This window comes from Cervus elaphus, chromosome 1 (genome assembly GCF_910594005.1).
Source record: "Cervus elaphus chromosome 1, mCerEla1.1, whole genome shotgun sequence".
NCBI lineage: Eukaryota > Metazoa > Chordata > Mammalia > Artiodactyla > Cervidae > Cervus > Cervus elaphus.
Window position 1 is genome coordinate 59,339,260 of NC_057815.1, and position 20,857 is coordinate 59,360,116.

Here is a 20,857-nt window from a genome sequence, read left to right on the forward strand (position 1 = left end):
TAAAACTTATGAAATGTGGCTTCCAAGTTGTTAGGGTGAAATGACATGCCTGCCATCCTTAAACTCTTGGGAGAACATATTTTGTTAATTCACTCATCCAATATGTTTGATAAGCCAGACAGAATCCATCTTTCCTCTATCATTTTATAATAGCTGAATGAAAGCATGTAATACTTCTTAGCATATTGCTTCCACCATTACAAAAGTTAAAAAAATATTTAGAAGGGAGATGTTCTGGGAAACTTGGAAAAATCTTATACATCCAGGCCAAGTACCACCTAACAAAAGCAGTTTCATGGCTCTTGTCAATGCCAATGCTTACTTTACCTGAAAACTAGGTGGCTTTAATGAACTGCTTCTAGTTTTTCTGAGTCTAACCCCCAACTATAACACCCCCAAAATTATATATGTAGAAGTTCCAATAAAGGAAGAGAACTAAAGTGTGAAATTATGTATTTTATAAATATATCCCATTTGTGGGAAAATTTACATTGTATGTATTTTATATTATAAAAATATATATTACATATCATGTAATACATTTATAAGTGGGTTTTATTATAAAATGGGCCAAGATATTATATATATGTATGTATACATAGATATGTATATAAAATCCTGTTTTCTCTCTACCATGGTAGGTTTTGCACGCTGTCTTGCATCTGAAAGGTATTTCTTTCTCATTTTTTCATAGATTTTAAAAAGCAATTAAATGAGATATCATTAAGGTCAATTGATTATAAAAGGAACAAGTTCCCTAACCCACTAGGAAGCAAGCAACAGGTCATTACATTGACTATTGCAGAACTTCTTTTTGTATGTGCCTCCTAAGATCGAAACAGCTTTTAAAACAAAACAAAATTAAACTGGAAAAATGTCATTAATGAAACTAAAAACTATTTGTATAACTATTTCTGAATATCTTCTTGAAAAATAGAATTATTTTATAATGATTTTACTAATGTATGTGTTTTAGAGTTTTGATTATTTAACTCTTTGCCTTCTAAAAGAAAGAATTAATACAAGAAAGAAAAGGGAATTTTCTTTGATATATAGCCTCTTGTTCCTTAATTATTGTATTAAGTCAGTATGTTTATCATTGCAGATGATGAAAAAAAGAAGAAAATCTGAAATCTGAATTTCTTCAGCAAAGAGAATCTCTCAAGAAAAGGGCTTGGCCACTTGCCATGGTTTTTCTGATGGCATTTTTGACCTCCTTGTTCCTCAGGCAGTAGATGATAGGGTTGAGCATGGGAGTAAAGACTGCATATATGGCTGAGATCAATTTGTTAGAATTGAATGAAGCAATGGCCCGAGGTCGGACATACATGAAGATCACGGCTGTGTAGAAGATGACTACCACTATAAGGTGAGAAGCACAGGTAGAGAAGGCCTTCCGCTGCCCAGTGGCTGAAGGAATGTGCAGGATGGCAGAGACAATGAAGGCATAGGAAAGGACGGTGGCTGAGAGAGGAAACACAAGGATGATGATGGCTAGCACAAAGTCTACCATCTCTGCCACAGATGAGTCCATGCAGGCCAGTTTGAGGATGGGGGAAACATCACAGAAAAAATGATTCAAGATATTATTACCACAGAAGGAAACTTGGGAGATGAAGTATACTTTTGCCATGGAGACAGTAAAGCCGCTCAGCCAGGAACTGATGGTTAGCTGAACACAAAATTCTGTGGTCATCATAACCGGATAGCGAAGAGGCCAACATATAGCCACATAACGGTCATAGGCCATGGCAGCCAAGAGCACACACTCAGTACAGGCAAGTGACATGAAGAAATAGAGCTAGGTCATGCATCCCAAGAAGGAGATGGTATTGGGACAAAGCAGGAATCCAGCCAGCATCTTGGGGACTGTGACAGATATATACCAGGTCTCCAGAAAGGACATGGTGCCCAGAAAGTAATACATGGGCTTGTGCAGGGATCCAGTTACCCATACAGTGAGGATGATGACTACATTCTCCAACAGCACAAACAGGTAGGTGATGAGGAAGAGGAAGAAAAGCAGAACTTGCAGCCAAGGGTAAGTAGGGAAGCCCACCAGGACAAATTCACTAATATGAGTGATATTTTCCTTCCACATAATTAGGACATCAAAAGACAAAAGATTTAATGATGGCAGCACCAGATTAAAGAGTGAATTCACATTGGAGCAAGGGGCCCTCAGTCTACATTAAACATAACCCTAGGATCATAGTCTGGTTCTGGGGTATAATTTGGGTCACTAGAGGCCACAGCATCTTCTCCAGAAAATCAAGTGTCAGAACAGGACCTGAAAACAAATAGAACATAGACACAAAGCTAAGAATCTCAAAGTAGAATCATGAGGTCAGATTCAGGGTTCAGGCCTTTGGATCTGAAGAGGCCTCCAGGTAGAACTAGGAGAAAATCCTTTCCTTATCATCATATTCACAGATTTCAGGGGCAGCTAGCTATAAGGTAGGAAATCATCACAATTAGAGAAAGTGCCAAGGATTGTCCAGGAAGTGAGGAAGTTTGAAGTCTGGAGAAAATGGAAGCAGAATATCAACTAGGAAAGACCCTCCTGGCTAGAAGAATTGCTGACTCTGGTCTACTCCTCAGCTATGCCCTATGTCTTTTGAAGACACTGGCAACAGTACTTAATAATTCACTGCCGATTTTTAGGGCCACAGCTTTAAAAAAATTGAATAAAGAAATGTTTACCCTCTTAGAATAATTAAATATATTTTAGTGTTTTAGATGACTTCTAATAACACTAATGCTAATAATCACATATGTAAAAGTTATACATAATAGTTTTATTTATACATATGTAATATTATATATACATATCTACTAGTTATATATTTATAGAATAGTTCACAGTTGATCTCAAATTAATCTGTATAATTCATCTACATCTTCTTCAAAGACTGGCTCAAATATTTTATACTTCTGGAAGAAGTGCTACTTGACTAATTTTATCTACTTCCTGACTCTGAAACTCCTTATTATGGACACTACTTGAGGGCAAGTTGCATTTAAGAAGCTGCCTTGGGAGTGGGAAGTCAGGAGATTTGACAACTTGAAAGGGTCCTGGGCTTCCCAGGGCACAATATATAATCTGAGGAAATTTAAAAATACTTTCTTCATAAGAGGAGACAGAAGTAAAAGAACAGACAAAAATTGGGTTGAGATTATAAATTAAATGAATCTTAAAAGAGAAACATATTCTTTGAGAAGCCCAATAGAAATCAGGGAAATGGAAAGAAGAATAAGATTTGAAATTTCCTAAGCAGGAGATGTAGGAGATGCAGGCTCGATTGTTGGGTTGGGAAGATCCCCTGGAGTAGGAAATGGCAGCCCACTCCAGTATTCTTGCCTGGAAAATTCCATGGACAGAGGAGCCTAGTAGCCTCAGTCCATGGAGCTGCAAAGAGTCAGACTGAGTGACTGAGCACTCAGACACAAATATTTAGAAATTATTTCTGATTTATATGTACTTTGTAGCCTAACCCTCTACCCGCCCCCCCCCCCCCCCCCGCCCAAGTCTCTAATAAAGTAGTTGCTTATATGTGTTGGAAAAATTACAATAAAATGGATTCAAATTTGACTTCTTTCTCCACTCAAAAGCATTATCCTTTAATTAAGCTTAACAACTCTTTCAGGGAGGTCGATTTGCCTAAGAGAGTGAAACCTTATGGAAGCACATAGCCTAAATCCTATCAATTATAGAACAAGGTCGTGAAGGAATTTTTACATGTGAATGCACACTCACTTGTGTCTGATATTTCAGGAATAACAGAACACAAAAGAGTAATACAACAAGAGACTCAATATGGACAAAAGAAAGCCCACTATTCAGAAGGTACTACAGCGTTAAGGAAACTGCTGGAAAGTGGGACACATAATTGGAAGACCTGAATTCTAGTCCATGATTTCTCTCTTATTAACTTTATAATCTGATGCAAACTTCAAGTTATCAAACTTTGATTCCCTTAAAATAAGGTTATAATGCTAAAAAATTCAACAAATTATGGATGCAGACAATTTATAGAATTGTTAGTGGTTAAGATAAAGATCTAGGCTTCCTTGGTAGCTCAGATGATAAAGAATCTGCCTGCAATGCAGGAGACCAGGGTTTATTCCTGGATGGGGAAGATCCCCTGGAGAAGGGAATGGTTACCCGCTCTAGTATTCTTACCTGGGAAATCCCACAGACAGAGATGCCTGATGGTTACAATCCATGGGTCACAAAAAGTCAGACAGACTGAGTGACTAAACACATAAGATAAAGATCTACATCACGCTCATTGGCGACTTGGTCCCATATGGCATTTTGAAAGTATGAAGATGAAAAGGTAGAATTTAAGCCATTGCAGTACTCTGTGTTACAGTCACAAGTAAGATAGGTAGCCCCTGGGAAGAAGATCTTAACATTGCCTTCAGTGGTGGCCTTCAAAGAAAGCAATAAGGCTTTATCTGCACCTGGGCAAGTAAGTCCTACCGGAGAAAAATCACAAAAAGGGACAAATGATATCAACATAAATTTACAGTCATGTAGCTCAACTGAACCACAGACAATGGCTGGTATTCTACACTATGTTTTAAATTGATTCACTCTCCACATTTCCCAAAGATTTCTTGGTTTTGATATCTAATCTGCCATTCCACTCTCTCCTCCAACTCTCAGCAGACAATTTCTCCTCTTATAAAGACTAACAAGACTATTAATGCATATCTTATTCAGTTTTCCACTTCCAAATCATTATGCTAAACTCTGACATCTCTGTTCATTCTTTCCTTAATTCTTATCTAAGACCGGTCCCTCCATCTGTTCTACATCTCATTTTTCAGGAAGCTGTTGTCAGAAATCTTATCTCTTTTTGTATATTAAATTCTTTACACAAACATTCACTGAGCATCTATTACCTGCCAGGCACTGTTCTAGATGCTTGAAACAGCTCACTGAACACACACACACACAAAAAAAAAGGCAAAAAACTTCTAATCTTAAGAAGTTACATGCTAGTGAAGGGATACAGGCAGTAAATACAGTTTTTCTCAAGACTTTGAATAAATAAAATGTGGATATAAATGTAGGAGTTGACACATTCCTTGGAAAAATCACAGCAAAGTAAGTAAAATTAAAAGTGTGTGGCAGTGTAGCAGGTTCATGTTTTATACAGGATGGTCAGGGTAAGCCTCATTGAGCAGTCATCTGCTAACAGTCATCTGACTGTCTGATGAAATAGTTTTCCAAAAAAGAGAATAGATCTAGTATGGTTGGAGTAGAGTGAGTGGGAAAAATGAAGTCAGAGAAGTAAGGACAGGTGATGATGAGCAGGTCACCATGGGCTTTTCAAGCAGTTGTAATCATGTTGGCCTTTACTGTGTGTGGATTGGAGCCACTTTGGAAAGTTCTGAGCAGTTGACTGACCTAATCTTACTGATGTTTTAAGAACTCTTCTGGCAGGTACTTATCTGAGTCATTTCTGACAACTTTTAAGAATGGTCAATCAGTTATTCTTCTTCCTAAACATAATCCTTCTTTTCTGATCATGTGTTTGTATCTGCTTCAGAACACTGTACCATCCATCAAGCCCTTTCTTTCCTTACCTTTACTTTCTACTGTTACTACCTCCCTGGTTATATGCAGGTTTTTCCCATTTAAAAAGGTTACTTAGTTTCTCAATCTGCTCACCCTAGTCCCCACACCTTTAACTCTACTGTGGGTCACGTAGTTCCATGCACTGAGAACACCAAGATAAATAGACATTGGAGCTGTCTAGTAAAGGAGACAGAGAGGGGTCAGAAAGTCAGAGTATAATGCAGTACACATCGTGATAGGATACTGAGTGTTAGGAATCCAGGGCAGAACAATTCTTTGTTAAAAGAACCCCGAAAGATGTCATTAAAAAGTGCCATTTTAACTGAAATGAAACATCATAGAGTTTTGAAGGGAAGGAGAAATACCAAAGAGAACAAAAAGCAAATGCAAAGGCACAGAATAAAGCATTAAAACGCTGGTGATGGGATGATTTGCATTTTGACTAGAAGTCATTGATAGCCTAGAAGAAAGAAATGGATTCAGACAAGCCTGGAAGATGAGGTTATATACAGTGACTCCTCACTGTTTCCTATACCTTTCTGCTAGTTCTCCCCATTTCTGATACACTGAGTCCTATCACATCTGACAGAGTACCTCTTTTTAAAAATTTTTTATTTTATATTTGAATGCAACTAATTAACAATGTTCTGATAAGTTTCAGGTGGACAGTGAAGGGACTCAGTCATACATGTAGATGTATCTATTCTCTCCTAAACTCTCCTCCCATCCAGGCTGCCACATAACATTGAGCAGAGTTCCCTGTGCTGTATACAGTAGGTTCTGTTGGTTATCCATTTTAAATATAGCAATGTGTACATGTCCATCCCAAACTCCCTAGCTATCCCTTCCCCACATCATTCCCCTCTGGTAACCATAAGTTTGCTGTGAGTCTGTTTCTCCTTTGTAAATATATTCATTTGTATTCATTTTTTTAGATTCTGCATATAAGGGATGTCATGCAGTATTTCTCCTTGTTTCTGACAGAGTACCTCTTGTCTCACTGACATCATATGGAAAACAAAATGAGTTCCATTTACATATTCTCTAACATTAGCCTGAACCCTCTTGATTTTCTTTAAAAGATAGTAAAAATTTAATATTTTTTTAATTGAAGTATAGTAGATTTTCAGTGTTATGGTCGATTCAAGTTGTTAATTCACTCCACAGCAAAAGAATTCAGTTATATATACATATATATCTATTTTTTCAGATTATTTCCCCTTATAGGTTATTACAAAATATTGAGTATAGTTTCCTGTGCTGTGCAGTAGGTCTTTGTTGATTATCTGTTTTACACATAATAATGTGTATATGTTAATCCCAAACTCCTAATTAATCCCTTCCTCCCCTTCCCCCTATGGTAACCATAAATTTGTTTTCTATGTCTGTGACTCTATTTCTGTTGTGTTTATAAGGTCATTTGTATCATTCTTTTTTTCTTAGAGTCCACATATAAGCAATATCATATTTATCTTTCTCTCTCTGGCTTACTTCACGTAGCATGAAAATCTCTAGGTCTATGAACTCCCTTGATTTCTAAGATCCACGTTTTATTCTTAAAACTTTGAGCCGGTACAGTATTGCCTCTGGCATGACCAAGATCTCTGCATATACCCACCATTCTGAGCACACATGAGTCCCACATGAGACTACTGTCCTATACTTTCTCCCTGCTGAAAGCTCACGCAGTCTTTCTACTTGGCCTTTATCATCTTCATCCTCATCCCTGCCTTTGCCTGTATAACCAGTCCAATAATAAAAATATTCACTGATTGTTGGGTGTCTATTTTATGGCAGAATTTGTACTCAGTCTTTCCTATACTTCATTTCACTTAATTCTCACAACAACCTAATAGATATTGTTGGTTCCGCATTACAGATACACAATAGGTAAACAATTTGGCTAAATTCATACAAGTAAAAAGTGGTAAAGATGGAATTATAACCTAACACTATAGGTCTCCAAAGTCTATACTCTTTCTTCTATGCAGCATTCCTCTTTCTTTAATTATTGTTTCCCTCCTCTCTTTCCACTGCCATACTCCCAGTTAATGTCCCCAATTTTGTGCATCCCTAGTCTGCTCTTTCCCACTTTCTCTACCACCCATTCTCCTGATCCCTGGTCTTGACCATACTGACATCAATTTCCTTTTCAATCAAGTCTTTCTGGCACAAATTCCTCACTTTTGAATTTAGCCTTCACACTCCATCTGAGCTTTTAGAGATCAGTCTAAAGTTCCAAAATCTGGTTTTTCTAATTTTCTTTTCTTGAGCAACATGCCTCCTAAGTCCATGTAATATTCCAGACATCCTAATACTCATGATGATCTTTCCCCCAACCCTCATTGACCCTTATATGTATCTACATCAGTGTGACCTCTCCCCACTCTATATTGACCTCTAACCCAGCCACTGACCTGTCATGTTTCACTGAGTCACCATTTCCTAGCTGAAAGTCTGTTAGGAAAAGAATGTTGGCTCAGAAAGGAGGATGGACTCACCTACCGAATCAAAGAAATGGATTGATGTGTATTACTTAGAAGATACTACAGATGGGGAAAAGATTTCCTCAAGAAGGAAGAGGAAGGTAGATGAGAATGAGAGGAACATTGTAAATAGGGGGAGGTGGTTTGTGCAATTCAGGGGGAAGGTAAATGGAAAGGAAAATAAAAAGTTCGTTTCAGAAGAGATAGAGTGGGCTTGCACTCCAAAGAACTGGGAACATACAGTGGCTGTTGCCTATATAAGACAACACATAAAGATACTAAATAGTATCCTGCTTCCAGACTAAATATATACTAAAATATAAACATAAATAAGTGATTCTCAGTTCAAATCCTTCAGTGACCATACTGTACAACTGAACTCCTTATATCGCATAGCAAGTGCCTCAGGATCTGACCCCCACATTCTTAATATTCTTTCTCAGCTACTCAATTCAAGCTCAAGCTCCACTGAAGAATTTGATGTTTTTTAGTGCAATATCCTCCTTAAAGACTCTATGCAGTTGCACATACTCTATCTTCTACCCAAAATTCATTCTAAATCTTGCTACCTGGTAAATGCCTACTCAGATTCATCCTCCCTATCAAACTACGCCTAACCACCCCTTGCTGTCACCTACCCATCACTCCAGCTCTCTGATTTTGTAACATTTTGAACTAAAGAGCATCATATCATGATAACATGTATCATTTTGCTTACTTATCACCACTACTAGATTTATGGATGCCTTGAAAATACCAATCTTACACTATTTTCAGCTTGGTCATCTTTTTATCTCTAGGTGTCTAGCTTAGTTCCTGAAGCATGGTTGTCACTAAATAAGCAAATAAATTTGTGGTGTATATTAAGATCAGATGTCTCACCATGGTGCACTCCGTTTTTTTGCTTTAGGAACTCAAGTGAAGTAGGTCATCTTGGTCGAGTCTAGCTTGGAGATCTTGGTTCAGTTGTCCAGTATGCTGACCAGTGGAGAGGTGTTTGGAAAATCACTTGTGCCACCCCTGTGAGTCTTTGCCTCTTCACCTGAAAGGACTTGAAGTTAGGGGATAAAAATGAAAATGGGGAAGGGAAAGGAAATAAAGGAGAAGTTTTGGAATAACTTAATCTAAATCCTTGAAAATTGCTTCTCTGTGAAACTCAAGAGTTCCATGACTTTGTAATTCTCCTCACTTGCGAAAGATACTAGGGTCCAGATGGATTATAGAGAAATGGAACTTTTTTTTCTTCTATTTACTCAAAGAAGAGGCAAAATCAACTCAATACGTGTGTGTGTGACAAGACTTTTAAGTCCAAAATTTAAAAGTTACTTCTGGGCCTGTTAGATGGCCCCTTTTGGATAGCAAGAGCCCAAGGTGGGAGAGATTATTTTTTTTCTGTCTTATATGCTTTTTCTCTGTATCTAGTCAATGTGCGCCTCTTCCCACTCCTCTCTTCTTGCCCTTGTTCTGTTTCTCTGCCACTGAACTTGGGCTGGTTTTATATGTTGACTCTTCCCACAGACCTCATTCAGGCAGAACCTAGAGCTGGACAATTCCAGGATGCAATGAGCCAACTGCTCAGTAGAGGCAACTGTTCTTTAAAAGACACATCCTTGGGGATTTGGTTCACAAATGCTATAGGATTTTCAAGAGCAATAATGATGAAGAAGTTAAAGAAATTTCCCTAGTGACCTCCTAGGTTCACTAGACAGGGTGATTATCAGTTGGAGAAACAGAATAGTAACAGTTTTATGGAATATCAATCTGGTAATTTATCCTAATCTTAGTTTTAAAGCTTGATTTTCTTCCACTCTCTGGTTGTCTGGGGAGTAACTATTACTATTACTCATGACCTATTACTTTAGGACATTAATATTATTCAAAGGGGGTGCTGGTGAGAGGATCAAAATACCCAAAAGAGTATTTAGTAGTGTTAACAGTACACAGTAAGTGCCAAAGAGAACTTTCTCTTCACCTCCACTTCCCCCACTCAAGAGATCGAGAGATCTTCACCTCCACTTCCACCACCCCTGAACATCAAAGAAACAATTGCACACAGGGGTAGGGAATCAAGTTTTGGTCAGTAAAGCAATTTTTTTTTAAAGTTGCTCAATCACGTCTGACTCTTTGTGACCCCATGAACTATACAGTTCGTGGAAGTCTCCAGGCCAGAATACTGGAGCGGGTAGCCTTTCGCTTCTTTAGGGGATCTTCCCAACTCAGGGATCGAACCCAGGTCTTTCACATTGTAGGCGATTCTTTACCAACTGAGCCACAAGAGAAGCCCAAGAATACTGGAGTGGGTAGCCTATCCCTTCTTCAGCGGATCTTCCTGACCCAGGAATCGAACCGGGGTCTCCTGCATTGCATGTGGATTCTTTACCAACTGAGCCATTAGGTAATTTTGGCTCTTAAACTTTTAATTTCTTTTGTCTTGGCTCTAGTTCTTGTCTGGAAAATTCCACAGACAGAGGAGCCTGGAAGGCTACGGTCCAGGGGGGTCGCAGAGAGTTGGACATGACTGAGAGACTGCACGCACGCGTGCGCACATGCGCGCGCGCGCGCGCACACACACACACACACACACACACACACAGAAAGTACATGGAAACTGCTGTAGACTGTTCAAACTCTAGGAGTTAGACCAGTAAAACAAGAAATGACCTTATGGAAACTTCCCTAGTGGTCCTGTTGCCAAGACTCTGAGATTCCAATGCAGGAGGCCTGGGTTCAATCCCTGGTCAAGGAACTAGATCCCACATGCCTCAATTAAGAGTTTGCATGATACAACTATAGGTCCTCCGTGTTACAACTAAAAATGATCCCTCATGTCAAATGAAGATTGAAGATCCCACGAGCTGCAACTAAGACCTGCATGGTCAAGTAAATAAATAAATATTTTTTAAAAAAGAAAAGAAATGAGCTTATGTTTCATATCTGGTCCAGCCTGATCACCAGTTAGGAGACTGAGGACACAGATCTAACATGTGATAGAATGTGCCTTTGCCCTCTATATCCCCTCTGTATATTTCTCTATTTGAAAATGGCAAGTGTTGTGACAGCAGATGATGGTTACTGTCCAATATATGGAGATTTTCTCAACTTCCTGTTAAATGCTTTTCTACTAGAGATAAGATTAACAAACATAAATATATTGATAGGTAGAATTTTGGTGTCATCTATAAAGCATTCATGGGATCATATTTTCTGGGTTAAAATTGATGAACCAGAACAAAAAGAAATTTTTAAATTTTTATTTTTATAAAAACAAAGAGAAAGTTTAAATAGTATATCAATTTATTAATACCCTTTAGTAAAAATGAAACTAGGTGAAATAATTATAAAATCCAGTAGGAAAATACTTACTGCTACTGCTAACTCACTTTAGTCGTGTCCAACTCTGTGCGACCCCATAGATGTCAGCCCACCAGGCTCCCTCCTCCCTGGGATTCTCCAGGCAAGAACACTGGAGTGGGTTGCCATTTCCTTCTCCAATGCGTGAAAGTGAAGTCGCTCAGTCTTGTCCAACTCTTAGCGACCTCATGGACCGCAGCCTACCAGGTTCCTCCGTCCATGGGATTGTCCAGGCAACAGTACTGGAGTGGGGTGCCATTGCCTTCTCCGAAAATACTTACTACTGTGTTTATATTATTCACTTAATATAGGGGTTTATGTCATATTTTTACATGTATGCTTAAAAAGAATTCTGCTTCTCAATAGTCATAAGATTTACTGATTCAGGTTTATTAATAGCTGAACCGCTGGAGTTCTGGGATAATTCCAGATACTTCAGGAAATAGTAAAGTTATCCATTCAGTCTCTCAAGCCATAAATCTTTGAATTATTCTAAATTTTAATTCTTTTAATCTGAAACACCCCAGTTAATCAAATGATTAAGGACATCTCCATTTTTAAACTGCAAGGACTGCTATCAGTAGGGTTGTACAGACATCTGTTAATACAAAACAGCAACAACTCTCTGTAGAAGCCACCATTAATAATCTGTGTGCACCTGCTATGTTCTAAAGACTTCACATACGTGTTATCTAATTTAACGCTTTGAACAACTCTATAAAATGTTACTAATATTCCCAATTTCCAAACAAGAAAATGAAGGTTCATAATAAATAAAAATTTCCCCACTGAGTGATTGTGTCAGTCAATGTTGTGTTACAGGTAATCAAATGTATCGTAGGTAGCTTAAGCAGAAACAGAATTTGATTATTGTAAAGTCATTGAGAAGGCTGGAGTTCAGGAGTTTAGGATGAACCCCAGAAACAAGTTTGAGCCTCCACAACCACCTTGTCTCAGACACAGTAGAGAAAACTGTTGCTGTTGCTGCTGCTTCCTCTCTGCGGCTCATGAACCAAATCTGCTGCCTGCAGAACTTTGGCCATAAGCCACGCCAGCTAAATGAATGTCCCACACACTGACTCCTTCTGCCTATGATTTATGTGAGAATCAAAGTGTTATATAAATGTATCATACAGGAAGCTAAATGTTAATGAAAACCTTTCCAGCGTTAACATGTTAGAAAATATTGAAATGGGTATGAAGAAAGACATGATGTTTGCTTCAGTCTAAAAATTAGAGGAGTCGGAGAGAACAGAATGTTTAAAAATTGGAACTAAGCCAAAAAATGTGGAAGTTATGGGCACTGTGGCTATCAGTTGGAAGTCTGACATTCAGACAGGGATTTATTCCTCATATATCTATTGATCACTGAACGCATGATAATAACTTTTAGTAACTGCGAGACATAAAGAAACTTATAATCTAGTGTTTTAAATAAGATGTATATTTGAATCACTATCAGTATAAGATAGAGTCTAAAAAGTGTTACAACCAAGATATCATCAGTGTGAACACAAGTTACACGCAACTAGAGTCATTTCTTCCTGATAGGTATGGAGACAAGTCAGCACAAGCGGGAAGTTGGAAGAAACAGAAAAGCCGTCACAGAGGACTTGCAGTCCAGGTGAGTTTTACAGACACTACGAGCAGCCCTGTGCCCTGGGTTCTGTCGGATGATGTAGAGCAGTGTGTGCCACATGCTGCACCAGGAGCCTTCACGTGTATCCATTTTCATTTAATCTTCATATCAACTTGGGAAGTAGATATGATGATCTACTTTCAACAGATGAGGAAACTGAAGCTCAAAGAAACCAAAATTCTAATTTGCTGCAAAAGCTACAAATTTAACTACTGATAATGCTGTAGACTCAAGTTGAATATTTGCCTCACAAGATCATGTACTTTCCCAATATTTTTCCACTTACCCAATTGCCAGTGAGGCTCTTTTAAAAGCCTGAGTATGCTATTTATTAGAAGATAGTAAACCTGAGTGTGTGAAATAGAAGCAACTGGGAAAATTCTTCTACAGATCTTATAGTCTAATTTACTGTGATAAGACAAGAAATGCAACCTAAAAGGGGAAAAGGGAAAAAGCAGTTCTGTGCAGTAAACTGGCTTAAACCTGGGAAACAGACAGTCAAGTATCTATCTACAGTGTCAGGTGCTGAGGCTGGTATTATAGCTTCAAGGATGGATAAGGTTAATTTCTGGGCTAGAGAAACTCACAATATACTCAGAGTCAAGCACAAACTGCCATCTGTCATTCAAAGTGAAGAGGTGCTCTGGTCGAGGCTGAATATTGAAAGACAATGCCCCTTGTCCCTGCTTCACTGTGTAAGTGACTGCCATTTACCTGATAAAAATGCAGCAAGCTGATGATCTAGTGCTTGCAGAGACTGAAAATACCTCTGTGGAACTTACTGTATATCCACAAACCTATATGGTAAGAGGAATTCACAAATTAGTAAGATTTGGGTTGGTGAACATGAATCTACTTCCTCTTGTGACCCCTTTCTTCATTATGTCACTCTGTGTTAGTCATCTTTCAGGTTTTTTAGTGGGTTCATATCTCTCTTGACTCTTGCCCTTTTCCATTTTTGCAAGCCCTGATCTTTATTACTGTCCACCATTTTCATCTATCTAATTCCTGCAAGTGTTAGCCTAAATTCTATTTCTGCTGGAACATTTTCTCTGATCATCCTAGGTCTAACTATTATTTGTTTCCAAAGAATCCTGTATTCATATCATTACACTTAACGCTGGAGGCAATTGTGCCTTTATCTTCCTCACTCATCTCTGAGCTATTAGAAGGAAGACTCTGTGTTTTTTTGGTAGTTGTTGTCCACTGTAGTCTATCACAGAACTTGGCAAGAAATAGGGACACAAGAAATAATGAATGAATGGAGTTAAGAAAGATGAGTATATTGTAGTTACTGAGTGTGCTGCAGGAACTAATATCAGAATGGATGTTTCATATTGGAGATCAGTAAAAATAAGGCTGATTTGGTTCAAGTGGCAAAAATGTCAGACATTGTTGAGCTTCATGAATGGTAGAGTGATTCTAAAATAATAAATAAATGCACGGGGAACTCTGTTCAATATTATGTGGCAAACTACATGGGAAGGGAGCTTGTGAAAGAATGGATACATGTACGTGTGTGGCTGTATCTCTTTGCTGTATCCCTGAGGCTAGCACCTTATTAATCAAGTATACTCCAGTATAAAATAAAAGGTTTTTAAAAATACTAGAATGAGTAGATACTATTTAATTCAAATTAAGAATTACTAAATAGTAGAGTAACATTTCAAAAGCAATAGATAAGAAAGATTAATACAAGAATGTTGAATAATATATTCAAGGGGCTTAGATCAAAACTAGGAGACAAATTTTAGACTCCAACTTTAAATGAACAAAATGTGGAGTCATAATAGCCTTTTCTGATTTTTATTTTCATATTTTAACCTCAGCTTGATCAATTTTATAGAATTCTTCTTGGTATTCTATATTTTCTTATCAGCAGGTCCCATAATGATATATAACACTTGCGTTTGCCTTAGAAAATTTGTATTTGCTTTCACCTATTGTATGTGAGAACATGTTATATTGATGTATTGAGGGTTTCAGCTCAAGCATATACTGTTGTGATGCCATTCTCTTAGTTTGCTTATAATAGTCATATATAGCATGATAGGCCACAAGAATCCAAAAGCCCAAAAGGGAGTGTCTCAAGAGATACATATCAACTGCAAAAATTGCATTAATACTGATTCTTTCATCTCTTGTGAACTACTGATCCCATTCCTGTAATAAGAAATAAGCTCTTATAGTCCTTGAAGGGTTTTCCTGGTAGCTCAGACAGCAAAGAATCTGCTTGCAATGCAGGAGATCTGGCTTCAATCCCTGGGTCAGGAAGATCCTCTGGAGAAAGGAATAGCTACCTACTCCAGTATTCTTGCCTGGAGAATTCCATGGACAGAGGAGCCTGGTGGGCTATGGTCCATGGTGTTACAAAGATTTGGACACAACTGAGTGATTTACACATTTGCTTTTTTTTACTTTCAAACATGGATGAGAACTGAGAAATGCTCAAAATTATTATTATTATCAATGGTAGTTGATCATCAATAACACAATATAATTGCAAAGAGCACTATCATCACCATCACTACTACACCATCATGTCTTTTCATCACATTTACAAATCTTATGTACTGAATTGCTTGATCGAGACACCAATGTTGTTAACAAAAGTCTCCCTTAGAGCTATGATCACAGACTCATATTACTTAACACAGTTGTTAAAAGTTAGATTCTTTGGGTTCAAATAATGGTTTTGATATTTATTTAGGTACACAATTTCAGGTAACTTATTTAAATCTCTCTGTGTATGCTTCACTTTCCTGATATTTAAAATCAAGTATCTAATCATAACTAACTATGGAGGCATTTTGAGAATAAAATAGATTATTTGTATAAAGGGTTAATGAAACCATTTTACATATGTTAATATTTACTGTTGCTCTCTCATTTCAAGGAATATATTGTCATATACAGTGCATATTAAATACACTTAAAGATTAAAGATTATACAATGAAAGTGACAAATAGATTCAAGATATTAGCTCTGATAGAGTGCCTAAAACTAGAGACAGAGGTTCATGACATTGTATAGCAGGTGGTGATCAAAACCATCCCTAAGAAAGAGAAATACAAAGTGGCAAAATGACTGAGGAGGCCTTACAAATTGCTGAGAAAAGAAAAGCAAAAGGCAAAGAGAAAAGGAAAGATATGCCCATATGAATGCAGAGTTCCAAAGAATAGCAAGGAGAGATAAGAAAGCCTTCCTGAGTGAACAATGCAAAGAAATAAAGGAAAACAATATAATGGAAAAGACTAGAGATCTCTTCAAGAAAACTAGATATACCAAGGGAACATTTCATGCAAAAATGAGCACAACAACGGACAGAGATGGTGTGTAACTAATAGAAGCAGAAGATATTAAGAAGAGGTGGCAAGAATACACAGAAGAACTGTACAAAAAAGATCTTCATGACCCAGATAATCACAATGGTGTGATCACTCACCTAGAGTTAGACATCCTGGAATGCGAAGTCAAGTGGGCCTTAGGAAGCATCACTACGAACAAAGCTATTAGAGGTGTTGGAATTCCAGCTGAGCTATTTCAAATCCTAAAAGATGATGCTGTGAAAGTGCTGCACTCAATATGCCAACAAATATGGAAAACCCAGCAGTGGCCACAGGATTGGAAAAGGTCAGTTTTCATCCCAATCCCAAAGAAGGGCTATGGCAAAAAATGTTTAAACTACCACACAATTGCACTCATTTCACACAGTAGTAAAGTAATGCTCAAAATTCTCCAAGCCAGGTTTCAACAGTATGTGAACTGAGAACTTCCAGATGTTCAAGTTGGATTTACAAAAGGCAGAGGAATCAGAGATCAAATTGCCAACATCCACTGAATCATAGACAAAGCAAGAGAATTCCAGAAAAACATCTACTTCTGCTTCATTGACTATGCTAAAGCCTTTGACTGTGTGGATCACAACAAACTGTGGAAAATTCTTCAAGAGATGGGAAAACCATACCACCTGACCTGCCTCCTGAGAAATCTGTATTCAATTCAAGAAGCAAGAGTTAGAACTGGACATGGAACAATCAACTGGCTCAAAATTAGGAAAGGGATGCCTCAAGGCTGTATATTGTCACCTATTTAATTTATATGCAGAGTACATCATGTGATATGCCAGGCAGGATGTAGCACAAGCTGGAATCAAGATTGTTGGGAGAAATATCAATAACTTCAGATATGAGGATGACAACACCCTTGTTGCAGAAAGTGAAGAGAAACTAAAGAGCCTCTGTTGAAAGTGAAAGAGGAGAGTGAAAAAGCTGGCTTAAAACTCAACATTCAAAAAACTAAGATGATGGCATCTGGTCTCTTCACTTCACGGCAAATATGGGGTAACAATGGAAACAATGACAGACTTTATTTTCTTGGGCTCCAAAATCATTGCATGTGGTGGCTGCAGCCACAAAATTAGAAAACACTTGATCCTTGGAAGAAAAGCTATGACAAACCTAGACAGCATGTTAAAAAACAGAAATGTTACTTTGCTGACAAATGTCCATCTGGTCAAAGCTACGGTTTTTCCAGTAGTCATGTATGGATGTGAGACTTGGACCATAAAGAGAGCTGAACGACAAAGAATTGATGCTTTTGAACTGTGCTGTTGGAGAAGACTCTTGAGAGTCCCTTGGACTACAAGGAGGTCAAACCAGTCCATCCTAAAGGAAATCAATCCCAAATATTCATTAGAAGGACTGATGCTGAAGCTGAAGCTCCAATACTTTGGCCACCTTATGTGAAGGGCCAACTTATTAGAAAAGACCCTGATGCTGAGAAAGATTGAAGGCAGGAGGAGAAGGGGATGACAGAGGACAAGATGATTTGATGGCATCACTGACTCAGTGGATATGAGTTTGAGCATCTCTAGGAGATGGCAAAGAACAGGGAAGCCTGGACTACTGCAGTCCATGGGTCACAAAGAGATAAGATTGAGTGACTAAACAACATCAATGAAAGATTAAAGCAGTAAATAAGTGTTTTGTTTCTGTTTTTAATTTCTTCTGTCTTCAAATGCTGTGATTACTTTAAGAATCTAGATCTATAGAGCAAGTAAGCATGCACAACCATTGGAAGTGTCTCAGGAATGACTTCCTTGCTGGATCAGTCTCCTCCTCAAGGCAGCAGGTCTCAGCTGAGCAGGAAGCACTGGCCAACACCCACTGTCTTTTTGATAGCATTCTTGACTTCCTGGTTCCTCAGACAGTAGATGAATGGATTTAGCATGGGTGTGAGGACTGTATACACAGCTGAGATGAGTTTGTTGGAGTTAAAAGAAGCAATAGCTCTGGGCCGAACATACATGAAAATCATGGCTGTGTAATAAATTATGACTACTGTGAGGTGGGATGCACAGGTGGAGAAGGCCTTCTTCCTTCCCTGGGTGGAGGGTATACGCAGAATGGTGGAGACAATGTAGACATAGGAGAGGATGGTAGCGGTGAGAGGGAAGACAAGAATGACAATAGCCAAAGCAAAGTCCACTAGCTCAGCTGTGGACATGTCTTTGCAGGCCAGTTTGAGGATTGGTGAGATGTCACAGAAAAAGTGGTTCATGACATTGGAGCCACAAAAGGCAACATGTGAAATGAAATAGACCTTGATTACAGAGACCATGAAACCAGTCATATAAGAGAAAGCCACCAGCTGCACACAATAACCTGTGGTCATGATGACTGGGTATCTGAGAGGGTGGCAGATGGCCACATAGCGGTCATAGGCCATGGCTGCCAGAAGTACACACTCTGTGCAGGCAAGCGAGATAAAGAAGTACAGCTGGGTCATGCAGCCTGGGAAGGAGATGTGCCGTCTCTGCAGGAGGAATCCATCCAGCATCTTGGGGACTGTGACAGAGACATACCAGACCTCCAGGAAGGACAGGCTACTCAGGAAATAGTACATGGGCTTATGGAGGGAGCCAGTGACCCAGACAGTGAGCATGATGACAAGATTCTCTACTACCACCAGCAAGTAGACCACAAGGAAGAGGGAGAAGAGCAGGACCTGCAGCCAGGGGGCTGTGGGGAAGCCCATCAGGATGAACTCACTCACCAGAGTGATGTTTCTCCCCAGCATGAATAAGAGCTCTGGGAGACAGGAAGTCTTCTATGACCACATCGCAAATAAATGACTATGGCATTGAAGAGGAGACCAGTACAAGTTAATAAATCAGTCTTTCCTGGGAATGAGACTCATAAAATAATCTCTGTTAGTATGAAGTCATTTTCTAATGTGAAGCATACATTTCCATCAAAATTTTTTTTATGTTTGTTATGAAAAAATCCCAGAATCAAAGTGCACTCCTGTCTGTAACTTTCCTCACCTGATGAAATATTTGAACATCACTCTCCATGTCATGCCTAGCTCCTTTGTCCATGAACATGGACTGATCATCTCTCCTTTGCTGGTTTCAGGTCTCTGTTTACTTAGAAACTCACAGCACAAAGACATTTTTTCTGCCTGAAAGGAAATGTGTAGGACAACATGTCAGAGAAAGTTCAAGGAATCAATATTGAAGTGATTTATTGCTCATAGTCCTTGATCCACCACAGTTTCTTCGGAGTAGAGTCTGTGGAAATTAAAAATCAATAATAATTCTTGGATAATTCCTTAATGACTCTCTAATTGCTTTTAGATAAAATGGGAAAGAGTTCTTGTTACTACACATAGGCTTTCTCTAATTTGACCCCTACCTATTGCCTAGCCTCATCTCTTTGGACCCTCATAACTGGTATACTACGTTTGAGACATACTCAGCTACTTTCTCCCCAAGCTCACTGTAATTGCTCTCACACTTTGCATGACTTTTCCCTCTTGTGACTATGCCCATTCCCCAATCTTTATCCGCTGATTTCAAAGTTCAGGGTTTCATCTAAGGGTCATCTCACCAAATCGAGGTCAAGTGTCTAGGTCAAATGTCTAGTCAAGGACATTTGTTTCCAGTGCACAAACCCCTTACACCTTGAGATTTTTCTCTACCACACTGCAATTTTCCAAAACTTGGGACTCTGTCCTTTATGACGATGACCAGTGCCTATGACAATGATTTGCAAACACATTAATATTAAACAAATGTGAACTAAAAAGTAAACTAATGAATCAATCCCTTGTAGCCTTGAGATGCAAAAGAAATAGGTAAGGTGCAGAGGAATGTGATCTCAGGATCTTTACTGGCAGGAGACTCTGGTCTATCAGGCTATAGATCTTTGGATACACCCTGGACTTGCACAACCAGGGTACTTTTATAGCAAACATATCCACCAGATATGAGAACACTGGATAAGATATTTGGTAGGTCAGGCTCTCTAAATATCTGCCATTATCTCAGGTTTTGGCCCTGAGTGGGAGGAAAGACAGGAAGGAACATGAATGCAGTACATAGAGAGATGGGTCTTATACCATGAGAAGGCAGAACTATTCATGAGCTAGTATAACTGTTTTAATCTGTATTAAGGAATGAGGGCTTCCCAGGTGGTGGTAGTGGTAAAGAACCCACCTACCAATGTAGTAGACATAAGCGACACAGGTTCAATCCCTGGGTCGGGAAGATCCCCTGGAGAAGGAAATGGCAACCCACTCCAGTATTCTTGCCTGGAGAATCCCATGGACAGAGGAGCCTGGTGGGCTACAGTCCATGGGGTCACAAACAGTCAGACATGACTGAGCAACTTAGCAAGCAAGCCGGCAAGCAAGGAGTGAGGTCACCACAGATTCACCGCTTGAAAACATATAAATACTATGTATATCCATTAAGTGCCTCCCTCTTCCATAAAGCTGAAGTTAGT

At 38.7% G+C, this 20,857-nt stretch overlaps 2 protein-coding genes across 2 annotated transcripts; both read right to left on the bottom strand.

The window, feature by feature from the left end:
- Window positions 1-1,144: 1,144 nt before the first annotated feature.
- On the bottom strand, window positions 1,145-2,101 carry LOC122701866 (olfactory receptor 6-like). The gene is given in 1 exon segment (XM_043915273.1): window positions 1,145-2,101. A coding segment is annotated over 1 exon segment (957 nt).
- A 16,102-nt stretch (window positions 2,102-18,203) lies between these two features.
- On the bottom strand, window positions 18,204-19,148 carry LOC122695110 (olfactory receptor 6-like). Its single transcript, XM_043904612.1, has one exon. The coding sequence runs from the start codon at window positions 19,146-19,148 to the stop codon at window positions 18,204-18,206; it is 945 nt and encodes a 314-aa protein (XP_043760547.1).
- Window positions 19,149-20,857: the final 1,709 nt, after the last annotated feature.